The sequence below is a fragment of the Rutilus rutilus genome (assembly GCF_951802725.1).
Source record: "Rutilus rutilus genome assembly, chromosome: 13".
Lineage (NCBI taxonomy): Eukaryota > Metazoa > Chordata > Actinopteri > Cypriniformes > Leuciscidae > Rutilus > Rutilus rutilus.
Genome location: NC_140218.1, coordinates 22,354,997 through 22,375,576, shown reverse-complemented (window position 1 = coordinate 22,375,576; position 20,580 = coordinate 22,354,997). Strand labels below are relative to the sequence as shown.

The 20,580-nt window shown below is 37.8% G+C and overlaps 1 protein-coding gene across 6 annotated transcripts in view; it reads left to right on the top strand.

The window, feature by feature from the left end:
* kcnab2b (potassium voltage-gated channel subfamily A regulatory beta subunit 2b) overlaps nucleotides 1–19,496 on the top strand; it is a gene marked incomplete at its 5' end in the record, with an annotated part of 75,810 nt that extends 56,314 nt beyond the window's left edge. For 5 of the 6 annotated variants that reach the window (XM_084427378.1, XM_084427377.1, XM_084427376.1 and 2 more), the window contains 10 exons: nucleotides 262–306; nucleotides 3,523–3,567; nucleotides 4,875–4,918; nucleotides 5,149–5,235; nucleotides 10,954–11,039; nucleotides 11,383–11,503; nucleotides 11,597–11,691; nucleotides 13,555–13,675; nucleotides 16,048–16,136; nucleotides 18,120–19,496. In XM_084427378.1, coding sequence (XP_084283504.1) covers nucleotides 262–306; nucleotides 3,523–3,567; nucleotides 4,875–4,918; nucleotides 5,149–5,235; nucleotides 10,954–11,039; nucleotides 11,383–11,503; nucleotides 11,597–11,691; nucleotides 13,555–13,675; nucleotides 16,048–16,136; nucleotides 18,120–18,209 — 823 coding nt within the window. In that variant the 3' untranslated portion in view covers nucleotides 18,210–19,496. Of the gene's footprint in view, nucleotides 1–261; nucleotides 307–3,522; nucleotides 3,568–4,874; nucleotides 4,919–5,148; nucleotides 5,236–9,099; nucleotides 9,145–10,953; nucleotides 11,040–11,382; nucleotides 11,504–11,596; nucleotides 11,692–13,554; nucleotides 13,676–16,047; nucleotides 16,137–18,119 lie in introns of all 6 variants that reach the window. The other variant, XM_084427379.1, reaches the window with a different exon arrangement.
* Between the last annotated feature and the right edge of the window lie 1,084 nt (nucleotides 19,497–20,580).

Genomic DNA, 20,580 nt, shown 5'->3' with positions numbered 1-20,580 from the left:
CCCTTCCTTCCGCTCTTCCCCTTTTAAAAAAAATCTGCTCACATAAAACAAAAAACATGAAGCATTTTGCCTGTGTTTACTTTGGGAGTTCCTTTCATATTGCTGTAAAGTGAATGCTTCATTAGCTTAATTCTCCAGAAGCTGAGAACAGGGAATCCCCCAGTGTAGAGGACGCTTTTGCTCACCGGCTGTGGTGTAAGTGAGGAGGAGAAGGTTTAGGACAAAATAATAGCATGATAATTGCTTCTCACTTTCTTACAGGGCTGAAATGGTTCTCGGCAGTGTCATCAAGAAGAAAGGATGGAGGTAAACATATTGATTTGATATATTCAAAACATTCTCAAACTCTCAGTTGATGCGATCTGCCCATGTGAGCGGTTTTCTCCTCAGACTGTCAGAGTAACTGCTGACATCCTCTCAATGGGAAGATGCTTGCTTATACCCTGCAGCTCCTGTTAGTTTGTGAATGACTAATGTGGAATTTGCAGTTAAGGGGACATCAGCTTTTATTCATCCTACCATTCCCTGTATGCGAGCACTGAGGCGAAAAGCCGCTTCCCCCAGGGAAAGATGTCTAAATTTGGACACAATTTTTGCCCTTTTTAGAAACATGGCATGACTGCAGTTTCAAGTATCTGAATATTTAAGCGTGAATATTCTTCTACATTTACATTTTATTTATTCATTTAGCAGATGCTGTTATCCAAAGCGACTTACAAATGAGAACAATAGAAGCAGTAGGAGAACAGTAGAGAACAGAAGGACAACAATATGCAAGTGCTATGACCCCTCTAAGTTTAATCTCAATTATTATTATTATTATTATTATTTTTAATAAATAGAATAGAAGAGAAAGTGTTAGTATTACTGGATCAAGTGCTGCCGAAAAAGATGCGTCTTCATCCATTTCTTGAAAATGGCTACGGACTCAGCAGCTCTGGTTGAGTTAGGCGGATCATTCCACCAGTAGGGAACAGTCAAGGTAAAGGTCAGAGAAAGAGATTTTGTGCCTCTTTGAGATGGCACCACAAAATGACGTTCGCTTGCAGAGTGCAAGTTTCTGGATGGCACATAAGTCTGAAGTAATGAGTTTAGGTAAAAGGGAGCAGAGCCAATGGTTGTTCTATAGGCAAACGTCAGTGACTTGAATTTGATGCGAGCGGCAACTGGCGACGAGTGCAATTTTGTGAGGAGAGGAGTGACGTGTGCCCTCTTCGGCTCGTTAAAGACCACTCTAGCTGCAGCATTTTGGGTCAGCTGCAGAGGTTTGACAGTGCAAGCTGGAAGACCAGCCAGGAGAGCATTACAATAGTCCAGTCTGATAGAACAAGCGCTTGGACAAGGAGTTGTGTAGCATGCTCTGATAGGAAGGGCCTGATACTCCTAATGTTGTACAAGGCAAATCTGCAGGACTGGGCAGTTCTAGCAATGTGGTCTGTGAAGTTCAATTGATCATCAATTACAACTCCAAGGTTCCTGGCTGACCTTGTTGGAGTTATGGATGACGAGCCTAGCTGAATGTTGAAGTTGTGATGAAGCGTTGGGTTGGCCGGAACCACAAGCAGCTCTGTCTTCGCAAGGTGTAGTTGAAGGTGGTGGTCCTTCATCCAGCCAGAAATGTCTGTCAGGCAGGACCGTCGGATCATCGGGCTGGAATGAGAGGTAGAGTTGTCTCATCAGCGTAGCAGTGATGGGAAAAGCCATGTTTCTGAATCACAGATCCTAGTGATGTCATGTAGACGGAGAAGATAAGTGGTCCAAGCACTGAGCCCTGAGGCACTCCAGTAGCTAGATGTTGGGTCTTAGACACCTCACCTCACCCCTCCACGACACCCTAAAGGACCAACCTGAGAGGTAAGACTTGAACCATTGGAGTGCTGTTCCCGAGATGCCCTTCATCTTTAGGATTGACAGGAGGATCTGGTGGTTAATTGTGTCAAAGGCTGCAGACAGATCCAGCAGGATGAGAACTGAGGATTTGGAAGCTGCTCTTGCCAGTCTCAAAGCTTCAATTACTGAGAGCAGGGCAGTCTCAGTTGAGTGAGACTGATCATGATGATCAAACTGAGACCAGTTTGAAGAGAGGTGTTGATGATGTGCGTGAGTGCGGGTACAACTTAGGAAGAAATGGCTTGAAGTAGATTAGTGGGAATAGGATCAAACGGACAGGTAGTAGGGCGATTGGAAAGGAGGAGTTTGGAGACTTCTGCCTCTGAAAGCAGAGAGAAGGAGGGTAGAATGTGTGTGTAAATTGGCCGCTGATGGTGGTTGTTTTATCTATGAAGAATGTGGCAAAATCATCAGCTGTTAGGGTTGGTGGAGGAGGAGGGTTGAGAAGAAAGGAGGTTTTGAAAAGAATGTGAGAATCAGAAGAATTGTTAATTTTGTTGTGATAGTAAGTCATTTTAGCAGTAGAGATATTAGCAGAGAAGGAAGAGAGGAGGGATTGATAAAGACCAAGGTCAGTAGGATCTTTCGATTTGCGCCACTTCCTCTCTGCACCCCTGAGTTTAGAACGATATTCGTGGAGCACATCAGATAACCAGGGTGCAGAGGGTGTGGCTCGGGCTGGCCTGGAGGAAAGGGGGCAGAAGTTGTCCAAGCAGGATATTAAAGCGGAGAAAAGAGTATCAGTTGCACTGTTAGTATCTAGTGTTGAGAGCTGATCAGGTGTAGGAAGTGTGGATGAGACCGAAGAGGATAGGTGAGAGTGAGCGTAGGTTTCGCCGAAAGTTGACCTGTGGAGGAGTGCGAGTTGTGTTCTGAGGCAGGTTGAGGTTGAGAGTGAGGAGGAAGTGATCTGAGGTGTGCAGTGAAGTGACCAGTGTATGGTCAGTGGAGCACTAACATGTAAATAAGGTCCAATTGGTTACCTGATTTGTGAGTAGCCGCAGTAGATACTCGTTTGAGGTCGAATGAGGCAAGCAGAGTGTGGAAATCAGCAGCCTGAGGTTTTTCTAGGTGGATGTTGAAATTTCCAAGAACTATGAGAGGAGTACCATCCTCAGGGAAGGATGAGAGTAGCACATCAAGCTCCTCCAAGAAACTGCCAAGCTGACCTTTTGAGACCATCTTCTGCAGAGAATGTACATTGTTTTTGTTATTGTTGTTGAATTTACAATTTATGTACTTTTTTAACAGAATAAGACAAATTATAAAATATTATATTTATTCTAAAATAAGAATTCTATATTAGGGTTTTCATAACAAAATTTGCATAGTATAAAGTAATATAATAATCAGTATATTTTGGAATTAATTCAATTTAATTTAATTCTAATAATAACAGCAACAATAAGAATAATTTTTTTTATGTGTTCAATACTCTTGTTCTTATATATAATTCAAATATAATGGAACTTCCTGGTCTTTTCATGCGTCTTTTCATACAGGACTACAGTGTAACTCCAGTGTAATTTCCTGAAGCCCAAACTGACACTGTTTACCCATCAATCATCATGATGTCTGGCCCGTCCTTGCCTTTGTTTCGCTTTCAACCACTTTGTCTCCTGTTTTTCATAGACGTTCCAGTTTGGTCATCACCACCAAGATATACTGGGGTGGAAAGTAAGTGCTGTGCTTACAGTATGTGTGTGTGTCAGAAAGAGGTTAATGATGATTTATACCTTCCCCTGACTGTGAGAACAACAGGGGAATCTGGTTAATGATAGTCTCTTTCATACGAGTGTGAGTGAAGCTGCGTGTGGGGTATAGTAAGGGAAGTCCTGCAGACCCTCACTGGAGAACGATCTAGGTCGAATCCCCCCGCTGAGCTGTGCTCTTTCACTCAGGGCAAATTAAAGGCCAAAGCCGAGCACTGATGTGAGGTCACCATCAAACATTAATGGGTTTAAATTGGCACTGTGCTCACATTTTGATAGTAATTAGGCTTACGTACAGAATCAGTGGCCATATTAAATCTGACCTTTGGTAAATTTACCTGAGGAAGATCACTGATTATTGTGTGCAACATTGCACATCAACACCTTGCATTCAATTATAAGAAAGGGGTGGGTTTAAGCAGACTAAATGATTGCAGAAGTCTGGCATACATCACCTTTGAGTGTGTCATATGTTTTTTTTGTTTTTGTTTTTTTAAGTATACATCTGTACAGATGAATCTTTAACAATAAGCTCAATGACAAGAACTTAGATAATAGATAGGGTGTTTTTACATTTCATGCTGACTTTAAAAACACATTCAGTAAGCAACTTTAATAATACTTAAAAAAAGTCTACACACCCCTGTTAAAACAGCTGGTTTTGTGATGTAAAAAATGAGATTTGGACTTAATCAGAGTCACTTCAGGTAAAGACAGGTGTGTAATATTACACATGAGCTTGATGAATTGTTAATTCTCAACACAGCCACATACCCAATTATAAAAGGGTGTGCGGACTTCAATGTGTTTTTCTCTGAAATGTCACTTTGGTTTTCAGTGGCATTGGTTGTAACCACAAAATCACAAAACCAGCTGTTTTAACAGGAGTGTGTAGACTTTTTACTGAACGTGATTTCACCAAGTACATGTTCCTGGAACAACATCTTTGTTGATCCTGGAACAACATTCCAATCAAGCAATCAGTTTTGAGGGATAAGTTTAAAGTTTGTCAAGTTTAGGCTTACAACCAGGGTTAGGTGTTTTTACATCAGTGTTAATCATATTATTTCCCTCTGATTTTAGGGATAACATATGGGTAGGGTTAGGTTAGGTTAGGGGTGGGGATATGGTAAGGACAACATTTTCAGACAGGAATGTTGTTCCAGGATAAAAAAAATATGATAATCCAGAAACATGTCGTACATGACAAAATCACAATGACCATATTCACTGGATGTACTTAAATATGCAACATCTTTGTATGGTTTTCAGAGCAGAAACAGAGAGAGGCTTGTCCAGAAAACACATAATAGAGGGTAAGTCGTGTTAGAAATTATTGCATCTTATATCCTGAGGTCAAATAGTTTTGGGCCTGAAATTTGGTCAAACAATGCCATGTTTCAAGCCCTTAAAGTTCTTCATTCCTTAAGGATTTGTAGAGTACTAATTTAAAGCTGGAGTGCATCATTTGTATGCCAGTAGCAGCACCAAACGGAAAGATGTACAACACAGTTTTTAACAGTACTTTTGTTTTTCTGACCTTCAGGTCTAAGGGCATCACTGGAGAGACTTCAGTTAGAGTATGTGGACGTAGTGTTTGCTAACAGACCCGACCCCAACACGCCAATGGAAGGTAGGTGTGCTTGATGAGATCCTGGGTTTGATGAGTTTTTGCGGCTTTGACTACCAGCAATGGAATGGCTCACTTAACTGCTTTGCACTGAAGCATGGGACTATATCAGACCAGTCGCACAGCTCTCAACTAAAAAAATAGAGATCAAACACATTGAGACCAATGGTGGAGAATTTCTAAAAATGGTCTAATCATCCCATTCATTTTGAAATAAACTACACCATCACACAGAATAATTGATTGTCTATTAGAACACTGAGCAGTGAATGGAGCATGTTGTCTAAGTGTGCTGTCAACAGGGCCGGATCTAGGCAACAGGGCTGGATCTAGGGCTGAGCCCTCCCAAATGTCTGCCTTGCCCATGCCCATCCAATGAGAATTTAGGCACAGATAGTTTTAATCTTTTTTTTTTTTATGATTTGTGCAACTACTAAAATGGGTCATGCCATTGAGATTACCTGAGCAGTTGAAATATGCTAGAAAACCTTGCTTTGAGAACGTACATAGACGGAACAAGAACATAATGGAAGTGTATAGTATATACTGTATAAGTGTATAATGTATAATTCAGTCAGGGCCGTAACTACCATAGCCATCCACCCCCCCTTTTTTTTTTTTGGAAAAGGCCACATTGTGGTCCTCACATCCCCAACCCCAATATTTGATATTCTTAATGCTGCTATGCTGCACTCCATTACGTACCGCTCTGTTTGTTGTTAGGATGACAAACAGTTTAAAAAGCTAATTGTTAGGCTGGTCTGCCTCAGTGGTCTAACAGTGCTCGTCAATGTCAAAATAATGGCCAATCAGATCAAAGAAGCGTGGCTTACTGTTCACTAAAGACGAGTGCAAATTCCAATGCAACACTTTAGTTTTTACAATGAAAGAGTGCGTGGTAATATGCAAGTAGCTAAATATTTAATATTTGATATGTTCAGAGACTAACAGTAATATCCAGTAATGTGAACTACTACATTTTTTTATGAAATTTCGCAAATTTTAATTGTAAAAAATAAATTAATAATAAGAGTGAATGTGTGCATATTTTTAAATAAAATATTATTTGCAAAGATTTTAAATGGATTACTTCTCAACAAGGCTACAATTAGACAGAATTTCTTTTTCTTCATTCCCTTACATCCCTTTTAATCCTTTTAATTATTTAATTTCTTTAAATAAAAAGACCAGTAAAACCCCCCTTCCCCCTTTGGTCAGTGAAGCGGAAAAAATATAAACTTTTTTATGTCTAAATATGCATTTTTTTTAAGTTTAACTTATATTGTTTACATTTTTGAGTGGCATGTCATGCCTGAGACGCTGCAAAAGTATGGATGCGAGAGCACCGGTCAAACCTATCTATCTAGTGCGTTTATATTGAAAGTAGCATAGTGGAATGGAAAAAGTATGTGTGTAAACCAGCCACATTAAAGATCTATCTATCTATCTTTTTTACCACTAAAAAGCCCACCCAGGATATATGCCAGCCCACCCTTCCTTAGCTGCCAAGAACCGGGCCTGGCTGTCAAGATGATTCAAGTTTGCATCACAGCAGTTGCATCCATTATGCAGTTAATGGTTGAGTGAAGTTATTTAATCAAGGAAAAGTGCATGGTCTTGCTTTTGAGAGTTTTACAAAAGCAATAAATGGACTAGTACATGTACATCTCAGATCTTTCATAATAGAAAGGGGTATAGAGCTAAACAACCAAAGCAGCATGACTTAAAAGATCTTAGGTTACTTAAATAGCATATTCACAGCACTACAGCATGGTGATTCTATCAGACTCTGTACATGACTAGTATGATTTTGTCACCTCAATCCCGATTGGCTGTTAATTCTCTTCTCATAAAAACGGTGGGATAATACTGGTTCAATATGTTAAGCTTGGTCGATGACATTTTTGGGTAATAATTTTCATCAAAAAGAAGTGACACATACAAAGGGTTGAATTGAGACACATAAAAAAACTCCCCAAAATGATGATTAAAACAACTTAATACAGTTTTAAGAAGGAATTTATCTAAGTGCTCTTATAATAGTTCTGTCAAATCAATTAATCGCATCTAACATAAAAGTTTGTGTTTATATAATATGTTATATTATGTATAAATATGTGTGTGTGTATGTGTCTATATATACAGTACCAGTCAAAAGTTTGGAAACATTACTATTTTTAATGTTTTTGAAAGAAGTCTCTTATGCTCATCAAGCCTGCAGTTAAAAAAAAAAAAAAAAACAGTAATATTATGAAATATTATTACAATTTAAAATAATGGTTCTCTTTTTTAATATACTTTAAAATGTAATTAATTTTTGTGATGCAAAGCTGAATTTTCATCAGCAAGTACTCCAGTCTTTGGTGTCTTATGATCCTTCAGAAATCATTCTAATATGATGATTTATGATCAATGTTGGAAACAGTTGTGCTGCTTAATATTTTTTTTATAACCTGAGATACTTTTTTCAGGATTATTTGATGAATAAAAAGTTAAAAAGAACTGTATTTATTTAGAATAGAAATCTTTTGTAACAATATACACTACCGTTCAAAAGTTTGGGAACAATAACTTTTTTTTTTTTAAGAAATTAGTACTTTAATTCAACAAGAATGCGTTAAATTGATAAAAGGTGATGGTAACGATTTATATTGTTAGAAATGTTTTTATTTTGAATAAATGCTGTTTTTATGAATAAATGCTGTTAACGTTTTACTCATCAATGAATCCTGAAAAAAGTGTTCCAAAAAAATATATTAAACAGCACAACTGTTTCCATCATTGATAATAACTGAGTATCAAATCATCATATTAGAATGATTTCTGAAGGATCATAAGACACCAAAGACTGGAGTACTTGCTGATGAAAATTCAGCTTTGCATCACAAAAATAAATTACATTTTAAAATATATTAAAAAAGAGAACCATTATTTTAAATTGTAATAATATTTCATAATATTACTGTTTTTTTTTTTTTTTTTTACTGCAGGCTTGATGAGCATAAGAGACTTCTTTCAAAAACATTAAAAATAGTAATGTTTCCAAACTTTTGACTGGTACTGTATGTATGTATATGTGTATATATATATATATATATATATATATATATATATATATATATATATATATATATATATATATATATATATATATATATATATATATATATATATATATATATATATATATATATATATATACACACACACACACACACACACACACACACACACACACACACACACACACACACACACACACACACACACACACACACACACACACACACACACACACACACACACACACACACACACACACACACACACACACACACACACATACACACACACATTAAGTAAACACAAACTTATGTTAGAGGCGATTAATTGCAATTAATCGATTTGACAGCACTAAGCAAAATCATCTGCTTTTAAACCCTCCAAAAATCGGCCCCATTCACTTCCATTGTAACTTCCTTACTGTAACCTTTTTATTTTAAGGACAATGGAGGACAAGTCGAAATGAAACTTTGTGCTAATCAACATCTTACAAATGCTGTTAATTGAGCTTAACTTAAGACTGTGACGATGCCATGCTGTAGAGCTGTGAGGGGTATGTGGGTAGAATGATCAGTGGCAGAGACTGAGCCTGATGCTTCTGAGGTCATGGTCATGTAGACATGAATGCTCGTGCTTGTGCACACACACACACCTCGTGACTTCAAGCGTGGTCCCATAACGCTGGGATTTGTCCGAATCCCCCCTGGTCCAGTTCTGCTGCTTTTTTTTCCTTCAGAGATTTCATTCCATTTGCTGCTTGGTAAACCTCTTTTCACAGTCTTTTGTTTGTTTGTTTATCACCAGGAGATCCATTTAACACTTCAAAATCAAGAACATTCATCATAGAAGGTACATGGTACCCTCAGTGAGAGTTTTGACCTCCTGTCTCCAAAAGCATTTTATGGCTTTGATTTGTGATAGTTTGCCCTCTTTTCCTGGTGTGAGAAACCTGACCGTGTCCATAAAATGCTGAAGATTTCCAGAATTTCCTATAAAAACCTGGTATGCCGTAGAATGATTGATTTCTTTGACTCTCCCGTCCATCTTGCAAGTGAAATTTGGAGAAGGTCATTGCATCTTACTGACCCGTGATTATTGTTTTTCCTTTTTTTAATTCAGACCTTTTTGTTGGATGTTTACCATGCATTTTCATTCCATTTTAAAATCTTCTCCATTATAATTTTTTCGTAGAAATTAATTTATGTAGGTGCTAAGCGGATATTTTTTGGGCTTCGCTTGTTTTTTGTTTTTTAAATAAATAATAATAAATAAATACTGTCAGACATAAAAAAAACCTGCTTCTGCTTATACTAAGCTCTAGCCTAATGTTCAGATTTTCCTAAAACCAATTAAAAATATTTTTTGCAAGATGATTGCCTGCAGTGTCCTCAGCTTCCCTGCATGTGAATATTTTATTACTGCAAGTATAGCTGCTCTATATTTTGCATGTGTCTGTCTTTGTTTTCTGTCTTTTTTTATATTTTCTCTGTTTGTCTAATAATTGTTGATGGTGATATTATTCACAAATCTTGAAAAAGATAAAAGCTGCTCAGCAGAACCCAGTTTAAACTGGTAAATTGAAGATATGCTACCATGTGAATAATGTTAGTCTAGTTTGTTAGTACAGAATGGAAAATTGATTGATTTACGAGAGGTTTGTGAATGCTGTCTTTTCCTGCCTGTAGTGTTTGCTTTTTACTTAATAAATAATAGTAATACATATTTGGATGATTTACCATAGCATAAAATTACCTATTTGAATATGTTATTTTATTTATTTAAATTTATGTTAATATGTGGGAATTTCCTGTGGTGTGGCCAAATCATTAACTTTGAAATACAGAAAAGTGTCACAATAAACAATGTGAATGGAAACACTTTGCATATATTGTCATCTAATGTGGGTCTATTTTCGAAAAATAACTGGTCACACATTTACACTGCTTTGAAAATTAAAAAATATTAAAAGAAAAAAGAAACTTCATAGACAAACAATAGGCACATTTTTGGAATCCTTGAAAATGTTGCTAATCAATTTTTCAAGGTTCTAATTTTGTAGAATGGAGACTATTATACCTGCTACTTTTACGTAATTGAATGTTTGGGTGGAACTACTTCAGTGTTTAATGTAATGACCCGCGGTGTGACACCTCCATAGTACTTGGCAGCTTGATTTCATACAGTTTTTTTTGTATCCATGGTGTCTGGTTCCTTTCTCATAATAGGGTATGTTCATGCAGCAGTGCATAATAATATGACATGTAGTAGATTGTAGGCTGGACCATGGAAAATTGCTCCTCTGCTAAATGTCAATGAAATGCAGCCTTGTGGAGTCGTACTCTGATTTATTTTCCACCCACTAAGAAGCTCTTTGAGTAGAGTTACTATAACATGCATAACCTTCGGGCCTTTTTTAATGCCCTGCCACTTTGTATAAAGAAAATATGATAAATGGCCTTTGTTGCTCTTAGCTTTCTTCAGAAGCTACTTCTGCTCCACTTCCATTACTTTACCGTTATATCCAACCTTGTTTTTTAATGGCTAGGTGTGTTGCAGTCGTCTTACTCTCTCTCATCCCGACCGCATCTGATTTTGTTCATCGGTCCCTCAAGGTCTGAGTGTTATCTGGAATCTGATTGTTAATATTTTGATTGGCAGAGACGGTTCGAGCAATGACCCATGTGATTAACCAGGGAATGGCCATGTATTGGGGTACTTCCCGCTGGAGCTCCATGGAGATTATGGTGGGTTTGAAAACAGTGAATTTTTCCTAGCATTAAAAATAAAGCACTTAGATAAGTATTCATGTTGTTTCAGCATCTCATTTGCTGTCATTGAAGTGTTTTTTAGATAAGCATTATGTTGGCAAGCATTCATCGTGCTTTAATTGAAAAATTCATATCATTTGACCACTACATACTTGCCTACAAACTTAACTTCGGCTCTCATAATAGCAAAAGACTGTTTTCTGATCCTTTTTTATTATTATTTATTAATTTTTTTGCTCTTTTATGTTCGGCTAATGGTGTAGGATTTACTTTGAAACAATTTAATTTGATTTTACAATATTGTTGTATGTTTTTTCAGGAGGCGTACTCAGTGGCGAGACAGTTTAACCTGATCCCGCCTGTCTGTGAGCAGGCTGAATATCACATGTTCCAGAGAGAGAAGGTGGAAGTACAGCTGCCTGAACTCTTCCATAAGATAGGTGAGTGTGTTTTTTCTAGAGAAAAGTCATTTCAACACAGTTGCTGAGATGGTTGCTGGTTCATAGTACTATGTCACAATGGTGTTTGTGCAGGTGTGGGTGCCATGACGTGGTCTCCGCTGGCCTGTGGGATCATCTCAGGGAAGTATGACAGCGGTGTGCCTGTAAATTCCAGAGCCTCTCTCAAGGTATTCCTCGGCTATGAGTTACAACCTCTCGGCACTCCTCTCAGTCTGTCCTGACTGTTGTTGTCGTGGTGGTCTTCATTGGTCACTGTGTGTGCTTTAAATGTGAAGACCTTGCTTGCGTTTTTGTTTTATTTCTGTCACTTTATGGGATTGTGAAGTGCTCCAGTTCATCTGCCACACATGCATGTAGATGAATGTATAAACACTTCTGTGTTGTTCTCTTTTCTGTGCTGTGATAATGGTGCCTTTCCTTATATATCTATACACATAGCCATTGAGTGTTTTTGATTGTCGAAACATTTGTGATGTTGTTTACTGTACATTGCATTGTATGGATAAGAATACCTACAGATATGAGTAGACCATAGCACATCCTTAACAGATTCACATGATGTACACTTGAGAATTAATAAATACCGGTATACATAATTGCCATGATAATACATGTTTAACATGATTATAATTAAGTGTTGAAGTATTTGAAGCAGCAAAATTAATAAAACAAATAATAATCATAACAAAACAGTAAAATCCATATGCTACATTCACAAATACAAAAGTAACATGCATATTTTTTCAGACGGTTCAGAACTGTGCATTGAGTTCAATATTTTACAGTTTTGTTCTTGTGGATAAGTTTGAAACGTCAAGGATTCTCCCTAAAATTATAATTCTGCTATTATTTATACTCACCCTCATGTCATTCCAAAACCATAGAGCTTGAAGCTTGGAGCCTTTTTAGAGGCCATGTTTACTATTCACTATTTAACGGGAAAAATCTACACTACCTTTCAAAAGTTTGGAATTAGTAAGAGCAAGAATGCATTCAATTGATCAAAAGTACAGTAAAGGCATTTATAATGGTACAAAAGATTTCTTTTTCAAAAATATTTCAAAATGTTCTTTTCAACTTTCTATTCTTTAAAGAATAAGCAGCACAACTGTTTTTAACATTGATAATAACAAGAAGTAGTGCTGTCAAATCGATTAATTGCGATTAATCTCATCTAACATAAGTTTGTGTTTACATATATTTCATATACACACACACATTTATACATACATAATATATATAACACATTATATTTACACAAACTTTTATGTTAGATGCGATTAAGCACGATTAATCGATTTGACAGCACTAAATAGAATGATTTCTGAAGGATCATGTGACACTGAAGACTGAAGTAATGATGCTGAAAATTCAGCGTTGATATCAAAAGAATAAATTACATTTTAAAATATATTCAAATAGAAAAGTTATTTTAAATTGTACAAATAGTTTACAATATTACTGTTATACTATATTTTTGATCAAATAAATGCAGCCTTGGTGAGCATAAGAGACTTATGTGAGCATAAGATAAATCTTACTGACCCCAGACTTTTGAACGGTAGTATATACGTTTTTTTAGACAAGAATGAATAAATAATGAACCATCAATGGCACTCTAGTGTAATACATACAGTAGGTGCAAGAACACTGTACTTAAATATGGTAAGACTTGCTGCCTGTCAAAAGCACATTAAAAAAGTAGCATAAATTATGTAATTACACAGCATTTAAAACTAATTTATGTTTACAATACCATAGCCTTGTCCTATTTCTTGTGTCAGTATTGAGCAAGTTGAGGAAGAGTTTGAGAAGTATAATGTTCACCAGCAGGTGATAGTAAAATACCCTCCCACCCCACCATCCCATCAGCACCCTCTCATAAAAACATGTTCCTGTGGCTATGTATGCAGATATTATCCATTCCATCATCACTTCACAAACAAAATGAATATCCACCTGCTATTCCTGTGGCTCTGTGGCCGGTGACGTGCGGCTCTCTGAGCAGGTGTGCTGTCTGTTTGAAACAGGGCTACCAGTGGTTGAAGGACAAGATCCTGAGTGAGGAAGGCCGCCGTCAGCAGGCGAAGCTGAAAGAGTTGCAGGCCATTGCGGAGCGGCTGGGCTGCACGCTGCCCCAGCTGGCCATCGGTAATACTGCCCAGGCCTTGCTGCTCTCTCTCTTTCTGTCTGTCTGTCTGTCTGCCTGCCTGGAGCTCAGGACAGGCTGTCTGTTCCCGTCTGCTGCTTCTGTCCTGTGTCTTATTGTCTTGGGTAATGTGTTGGACAGTCTTGTCTGTTAAATGTGTGTTAACTCAGATCCGCGAAAACGACAAAAAACGCTGTATTCTGCTGCCAGGCCAGTAGGTGGCGATGCCACTTTGTAAAGAAACACTACGCGCCTATAGACCGAACACATAATACACGTGCATGATGTCACTTTCTTCACAAATTTGCATTTTTTTTGTTTACACAGAAACGATAACCGTATCGTTTTCGAAAACGTGCACTTTGAAACCCAATTTCAAAAGCTTGCGTTTTCAGGCTGCCAAAACGCTGTAAATGAACGGCCAATGCGTATAAATAGATTTCTGTTGACAACGGTGTTATGTAAACGGCCCCTTACATAATTAGGATTCCTGTTCCTGAACATTACCATGAATCAATCAGATACTTTACCATTGTCCATTCACTGACCTAAAGCGAGGGGACATGATTGGCTGATCAGCATGGCCCTGTTAGCTACTGCATTATTATTAAGGCAAAAAATCATCTTTTTCCATTGACATGATCTAGCCTGGCTAACGTCAAACCTCGTCTCATTGAGACGTGGTCTGGGAACTACATGTTCATTTTCTCGTATTTGAGGCGTGGTTTACGAATGCCCAGAGCCGTTTATTGGGCGCTACGAATGTCTATCAAATGCGACTGTACATAGCTCATAGCCAATCATTTCAATTATACCAGATGACATATGCAGAGCGACAGAAATTCGACGAGGAAGAAGACGATGGGTCAGAGATTTATGTGTACACGATGGCGTTCAGCGACTATTGCCGTTTGTGCAAGACAAACATGAGGGTAGAAGGTATATATGGACACTCTACAGACATGTTTTTATCGAAAAAAACATTATGAAATGGTTTAACGCCAAAAGTTGCTCTTTTTTCAAAATAAACTTGCGTTCTAAACTACTTAGAACACTAACTAAGGCTGCATCGAAAGGTAACTTCGCGTCTGCTGCCATGTTGGATCCATAGATATAAACAAACTGCTTCGGTGTGTCGCATAGACGTCGTCATCGTCTTGCTGCTCCCTCCCCGTTCTGTGATTGGTCCCCTCGCTGATGCGAAAATCTGGTCCATGGAATCCAGGCTGCCTAGCAGCGTGAATAAAATCGCGCTGCGCGCAAGGCAGCATGGGGACACCCAGGCTAGACATGATCTGGATTTGCTGAACTTTACTTGTTCTGTGGCTACAGGTCTTAAAATATATTCAAAGTTTTGTTTTGTTTTGCACTACATCTTTTTCAATGTGTTAATGTGGAATACCTGTTGGTTGTTTTTATTACATGTTGTTCAGGCTCTTCATGTCTAATTGGTCTGTTCCTGGCCAGAATAATCTATATTATGCACCACACTACAATTCAAAAGTGTGGCTAGGTGAGGTTAACTTAACGCTAAACCGTCCCAAAAGCACAGAGGTCAGTGTTTGTTTGATAGGAATTAAGCATATAAAACAATCAGATGATGACTACTACGGTTAATAGATTAGGCTTTGCCTGTGTAGCTTCAGGCCTTGTTGCTTGTATTTCACACTAATCATTTATACTGTACATAACCTTATTTAATAGAGCAGTAAAGGTCAGAGGAACAGCTGGGGTTCAGTAGGTTAGTGCTGACTGGGAACTACAGACCAGATATGCATTGCTTGGCACTTGATGTGATCTGTCTTGTATTCATTGTGCGTCTGTTCTTGTGGTGTCATGTGCGATGTTGCTTTCTGCAATCTGTGAATATTAAGCTTATTTTACTTCTATAATGTTACTGTGTGAAACAGGACATTCAACATTAAAAAAAATTGGGAAGAAATACAAATATAACACGAGGAACATGCATTAAATAAGTGAGTTTAATAGTTAGTTAGAGCCTAAAATAAGCTTCCCTTCTGTGTGTCACTTGTTTAAAATAGAACAAAAATCAAGTTTATTTTTATAGCTTAAAACACACCTGCTTCAGTGGTAACCGGTTAGTTCAAGCTTTATACCCACACGTTAGCACTGTCAAGTACACCTACTTCTGGCTTTCTTCTGTTCAGTGTTCTGACATTATTGATTACATAAAAAGCACACAGGCCTGAATTGCTTTCAACTCTCCTTAGAGAATCCAGTATCTAGATTTAGCTCTGTTACCGTAGGCCAGATTTCTTGTTGAGCTTTCGAATGGCTTTCACATGTACAGATTTGCAGGTCTAGAATCTTGCTGTCGAGTGTTTTGAGTGTCTGTGCTTTGGTCTGTCTCTAGCGTGGTGTCTGAGGAATGAGGGTGTGAGCTGTGTTCTGCTGGGCGCCTCCAGCACTGATCAGCTGATGGAGAACATAGGAGCCATTCAGGTGAGACACTGACAGCAGACAGCAGGATACACACATGAACAGAGCTTTATATTCTGAGATGAAAGATGCTGCGGTTTTTGCAAACAAAAAATGGCACAAGAACGATATGACGCAACAAGCTGTGAAAATGAGCGTTACATCATTTTGAAACACTACAGCTTTGAATTTTTTTAATGAGATTTCACTGTTCACACTTGACATTCTGAAATATTACAATATACACTCACCTAAAGGATTATTAGGAACACCATACTAATACTGTGTTTGACCCCCTTTCGCCTTCAGAACTACCTTAATTCTACGTGGCATTGATTCAACAAGGTGCTGAAAGCATTCTTTAGAAATGTTGGCCCATATTGATAGGATAGCATCTTGCAGTTGATGGAGATTTGTGGGATGCACATCCAGGGCACGAAGCTCCCGTTCCACCACATCCCAAAGATGCTCTATTGGGATGAGATCTGGTGACTGTGGGGGCCATTTTAGTACAGTGAACTCATTGTCATGTTCAAGAAACCAATTTGAAATGATTCGAGCTTTGTAACATGGTGCATTATCCTGCTGGAAGTAGCCATCAGAGGATGGGTACATGGTGGTCATAAAGGGATGGACATGGTCAGAAACAATGCTCAGGTAGGCCGTGGCATTTAAACGATGCCCAATTGGCACTAAGGGGCCTAAAGTGTGCCAAGAAAACATCCCCCACACCATTACATCACCACCACCAGCCTGCACAGTGGTAACAAGGCATGATGGATCCATGTTCTCATTCTGTTTACGCCAAATTCTGACTCTACCATCTGAATGTCTCAACAGAAATCGAGACTCATCAGACCAGGCAACATTTTTCCAGTCTTCAACTGTCCAATTTTGGTGAGCTCGTGCAAATTGTAGCCTCTTTTTCCTATTTGTAGTGGAGATGAGTGGTACCCGGTGGGGTCTTCTGCTGTTGTAGCCCATCCGCCTCAAGGTTGTGCGTGTTGTGGCTTCACAAATGCTTTGCTGCATACCTCGGTTGTAACGAGTGGTTATTTCAGTCAAAGTTGCTCTTCTATCAGCTTGAATCAGTTGGCCCATTCTCCTCTGACCTCTAGCATCAACAAGGCATTTTCGCCCACAGGACTGCCGCATACTGGATGTTTTTCCCTTTTCACACCATTCTTTGTAAACCCTAGAAATGGTTGTGCGTGAAAATCCCAGTAACTGAGCAGATTGTGAAATACTCAGACCGGCCCGTCTGGCACCAACAACCATGCCACGCTCAAAATTGCTTAAATCACCTTTCTTTCCCATTCTGACATTCAGTTTGGAGTTCAGGAGATTTTCTTGACCAGGACCACACCCCTAAATGCATTGAAGCAACTGCCATGTGATTGGTTGATTAGATAATTGCATTAATGAGAAATTGAACAGGTGTTCCTAATAATCCTTTAGGTGAGTGTATAACTGAAAGATAAATGCAAAATCAAATTTATTATATAATTATAAATAATAATTCTAAAAAGTAATTCTCATTACAGGGCATTTAAGAGCTATTTTACCTCAGCGAATATATAAGCAAATTGTAAAAGTATAAATATATTGGGGTAAAATGGAATAAAAAATTAGCTTGTTTGTAGGGCTGCACAATTTGGCTAAAACCGTTTTGATTGTAAGTTAATAAGACTATAAAATAATTATTATTATTTTTGGTTTAATGTGATTGCTAAATAAAATATTGAACAAAATTTTACTATTGTAATATTTTACTGTAAAATAAAACTGCCGATTGTTCATACCTACTATATTGTGTAAGTTATCACTACGGAACCTGTCATTAAACGGCCTATTATAGGCTTTGTAGCCAAGATTGAAACAATTATGAAACCACAAAAAATATAAAGGGTAACAAACATATTGGGCCATTGTTTTGGCCAGTGAGTTTTGTTATTAATACATTTGTAACATTGGAAAAACACAAACTTTAATCCAGCATTCTTTCAGGTTCTTCCAAAATTATCATCATCAATTATACATGAAGTGGACAGTATCTTAGGCAACAAGCCCTTCAGTAAAAAGGACTACCGGTCCTAAAAGGAAGGTCAGTGACACCTATGTCGACCTGCTTCTTTCTCTGAGCTTTGACTGAATTAAACATTGGCACATGGGACCAGCACCGTCACGGGTCCTGCAAGGAGACACCAACTCGCACACTACATGGAGTCTGCCGACATTAGCCTGAGAGGAGGCCAAGATCCGCACGGGCAGAAGGGAAGCATGCTCACTTACTCAATAAGCAGAACGCCGCTCCAACCACCAAGAAACCACTGAGATCAAACACACTGGCTCGCTTCCTCCTCCCCTTTGTCCCCTTGTAGTAAACACTAAGAAGTGCAGTATTAGGGATCCAGAGTTTGTACTTATTCTAGAAATGCATGAGATTCACTGGCCAGTGCTTTTTCCCCTACATTTTGGAAAACAAATAAATTTGCATAACCTAACAGGAAGTAATGAAACTGATGAAGCACTAGCAACTACATGACTGAACAAACTAAATAAGGCATTTGAAGTAACTCATCTCTAGTTTTATATGGAAACATCACTGAATTGATAGCCAATATGTGATTGTTTACAAGACCTAATTTATACTACAAGCTTTATCATTTCTGGCTGCTTTTTAATTCTAGAAAGGGATAGTCGTTATAGAGTTATATATAATACTGTAGGTAAACAAACATTAGCTTTGGGTTGTGAGACTGTCAGAAATATTAATCAAAAACAGGCCTCAACAAATGTGCAATATCTGAAAGTGTTCGTAAACCCATCGTTTTTTCTAGAAAACAAATGTCCTAATACAGTGTAGTTGAGTGGTGGACTGTGTGCTCACGTCAGCTTCGTCTTGCTGAAACCAAAGAAATGTCTGTGTCCTCCAAACACCTGCGTTTGATCATGTGACTATTGTTTTTAAAATGGTATTATTTGGTACTCATCGTGTCATCTGTACTCAGTGTTTGATGCATTGCCTTAATGATGTGTATTTGAATGTGGAAATCTCTATTCCTATTTATTTATTTATTTATTTATTTTATTGGACGCTCAATTATCAGAACCATTTTGAGCGCACTGGATGATTATATCTGTCAGTCAGTATTCACACAAGACTGTCTAAAGAATTTTGAAGGAATTAAGGTATGTTTGTTGTCATTTAACAGTTTTATGAACATTTTAACTTTTCATGTTTAATGTTGTTTGTTTGTCCTTGTGTGTGTGTGTAGAATGGGTCTTACTACGTTTGTTTTTGGCTAATGGCGCCCTCTACTGGCCAGGAACACATCACTCCACATTATAAGTAAAATGACATTATTCAGTTGGAAAAAAAAATTCAGTAGCTTACAATAAAGTGTAATTTATTTCGCATATGTTCTCCATGAAACATTTTCAATTACGCAGACATTTACAAATTGATTAGCCAATTAGGACAGTGCTAATTTGCTGTCTGAGAATACTAGATTATATGCCTTATTCAGTACTAATGCTAAATATTCAGTGTTGCAACCATTTATTTAGCATGTTTCATCTGTACCAACAGAATTAGGCTATCTAGTGTATGCATTATGGCATTTTAAAACCATTAGTGGTAAATGGTGAGCATTACTAAAGGTGACAGAGGCGTTACAGAATAGCCTAACTTATGTTATTGTAATTATTAACTTATAATAATATAAATGAATTTATATCATATCAAGGCAGTTCAAATTATTCTGACTCATTCCAATATGAATGGACATTTTACTAAATTTAGCCTATGTATCGTCATCTTCAAAGAGTCTCAATATTGGCTGCATGTACATTAATGAATTTTAATAATGGCCTATATTTTAGTGTAGAACAATGATTATGCTTGGCTGAGTATGAAAGTGTTGACCTGTAGTTGGAATGTAATGCAACCTATAAGGGTTCTGATTGTTGATTGAGCCACATTAGTCGTAGGTGCGGAGATGCTGAGTTGAACATGCTTTACTATTAGTATCCGAGAGGCTTTTTGAAGTAGCACTTTAACCAAAGAAGATCAGGCTTTGATAGAAGTGGCAGCATTGCTTCAGTTGCCATTAGCTGAGGCTCATTGTAAATGTCCTTATATTTGTATTTGTATGTTGAGTGAGGCTGCATCTATCATGAAATGTTAGAGGTACTTTTCGGTTCAAAGTATGTTTTGATATGTTTGCACTCGCTCAGGAAGTCATAACTGTTGTTGTCAGTAATTAGATGGTAAAAATCGCACCACATGTACCAGTTTCGTCATGTGGAGGATAAAAGTCCCTGAATGAGAAATTGTTGCTGTACACAAATATAACAGCCTAATATTTAAGTTTTTTTCCTGCAAGGGTAGGTTGTTGTAGATTAGGAAGAGCCCCAGCTGAATACTTTGCTGTAAAATTATTTGAAAAAATATTGTCAATAGGAG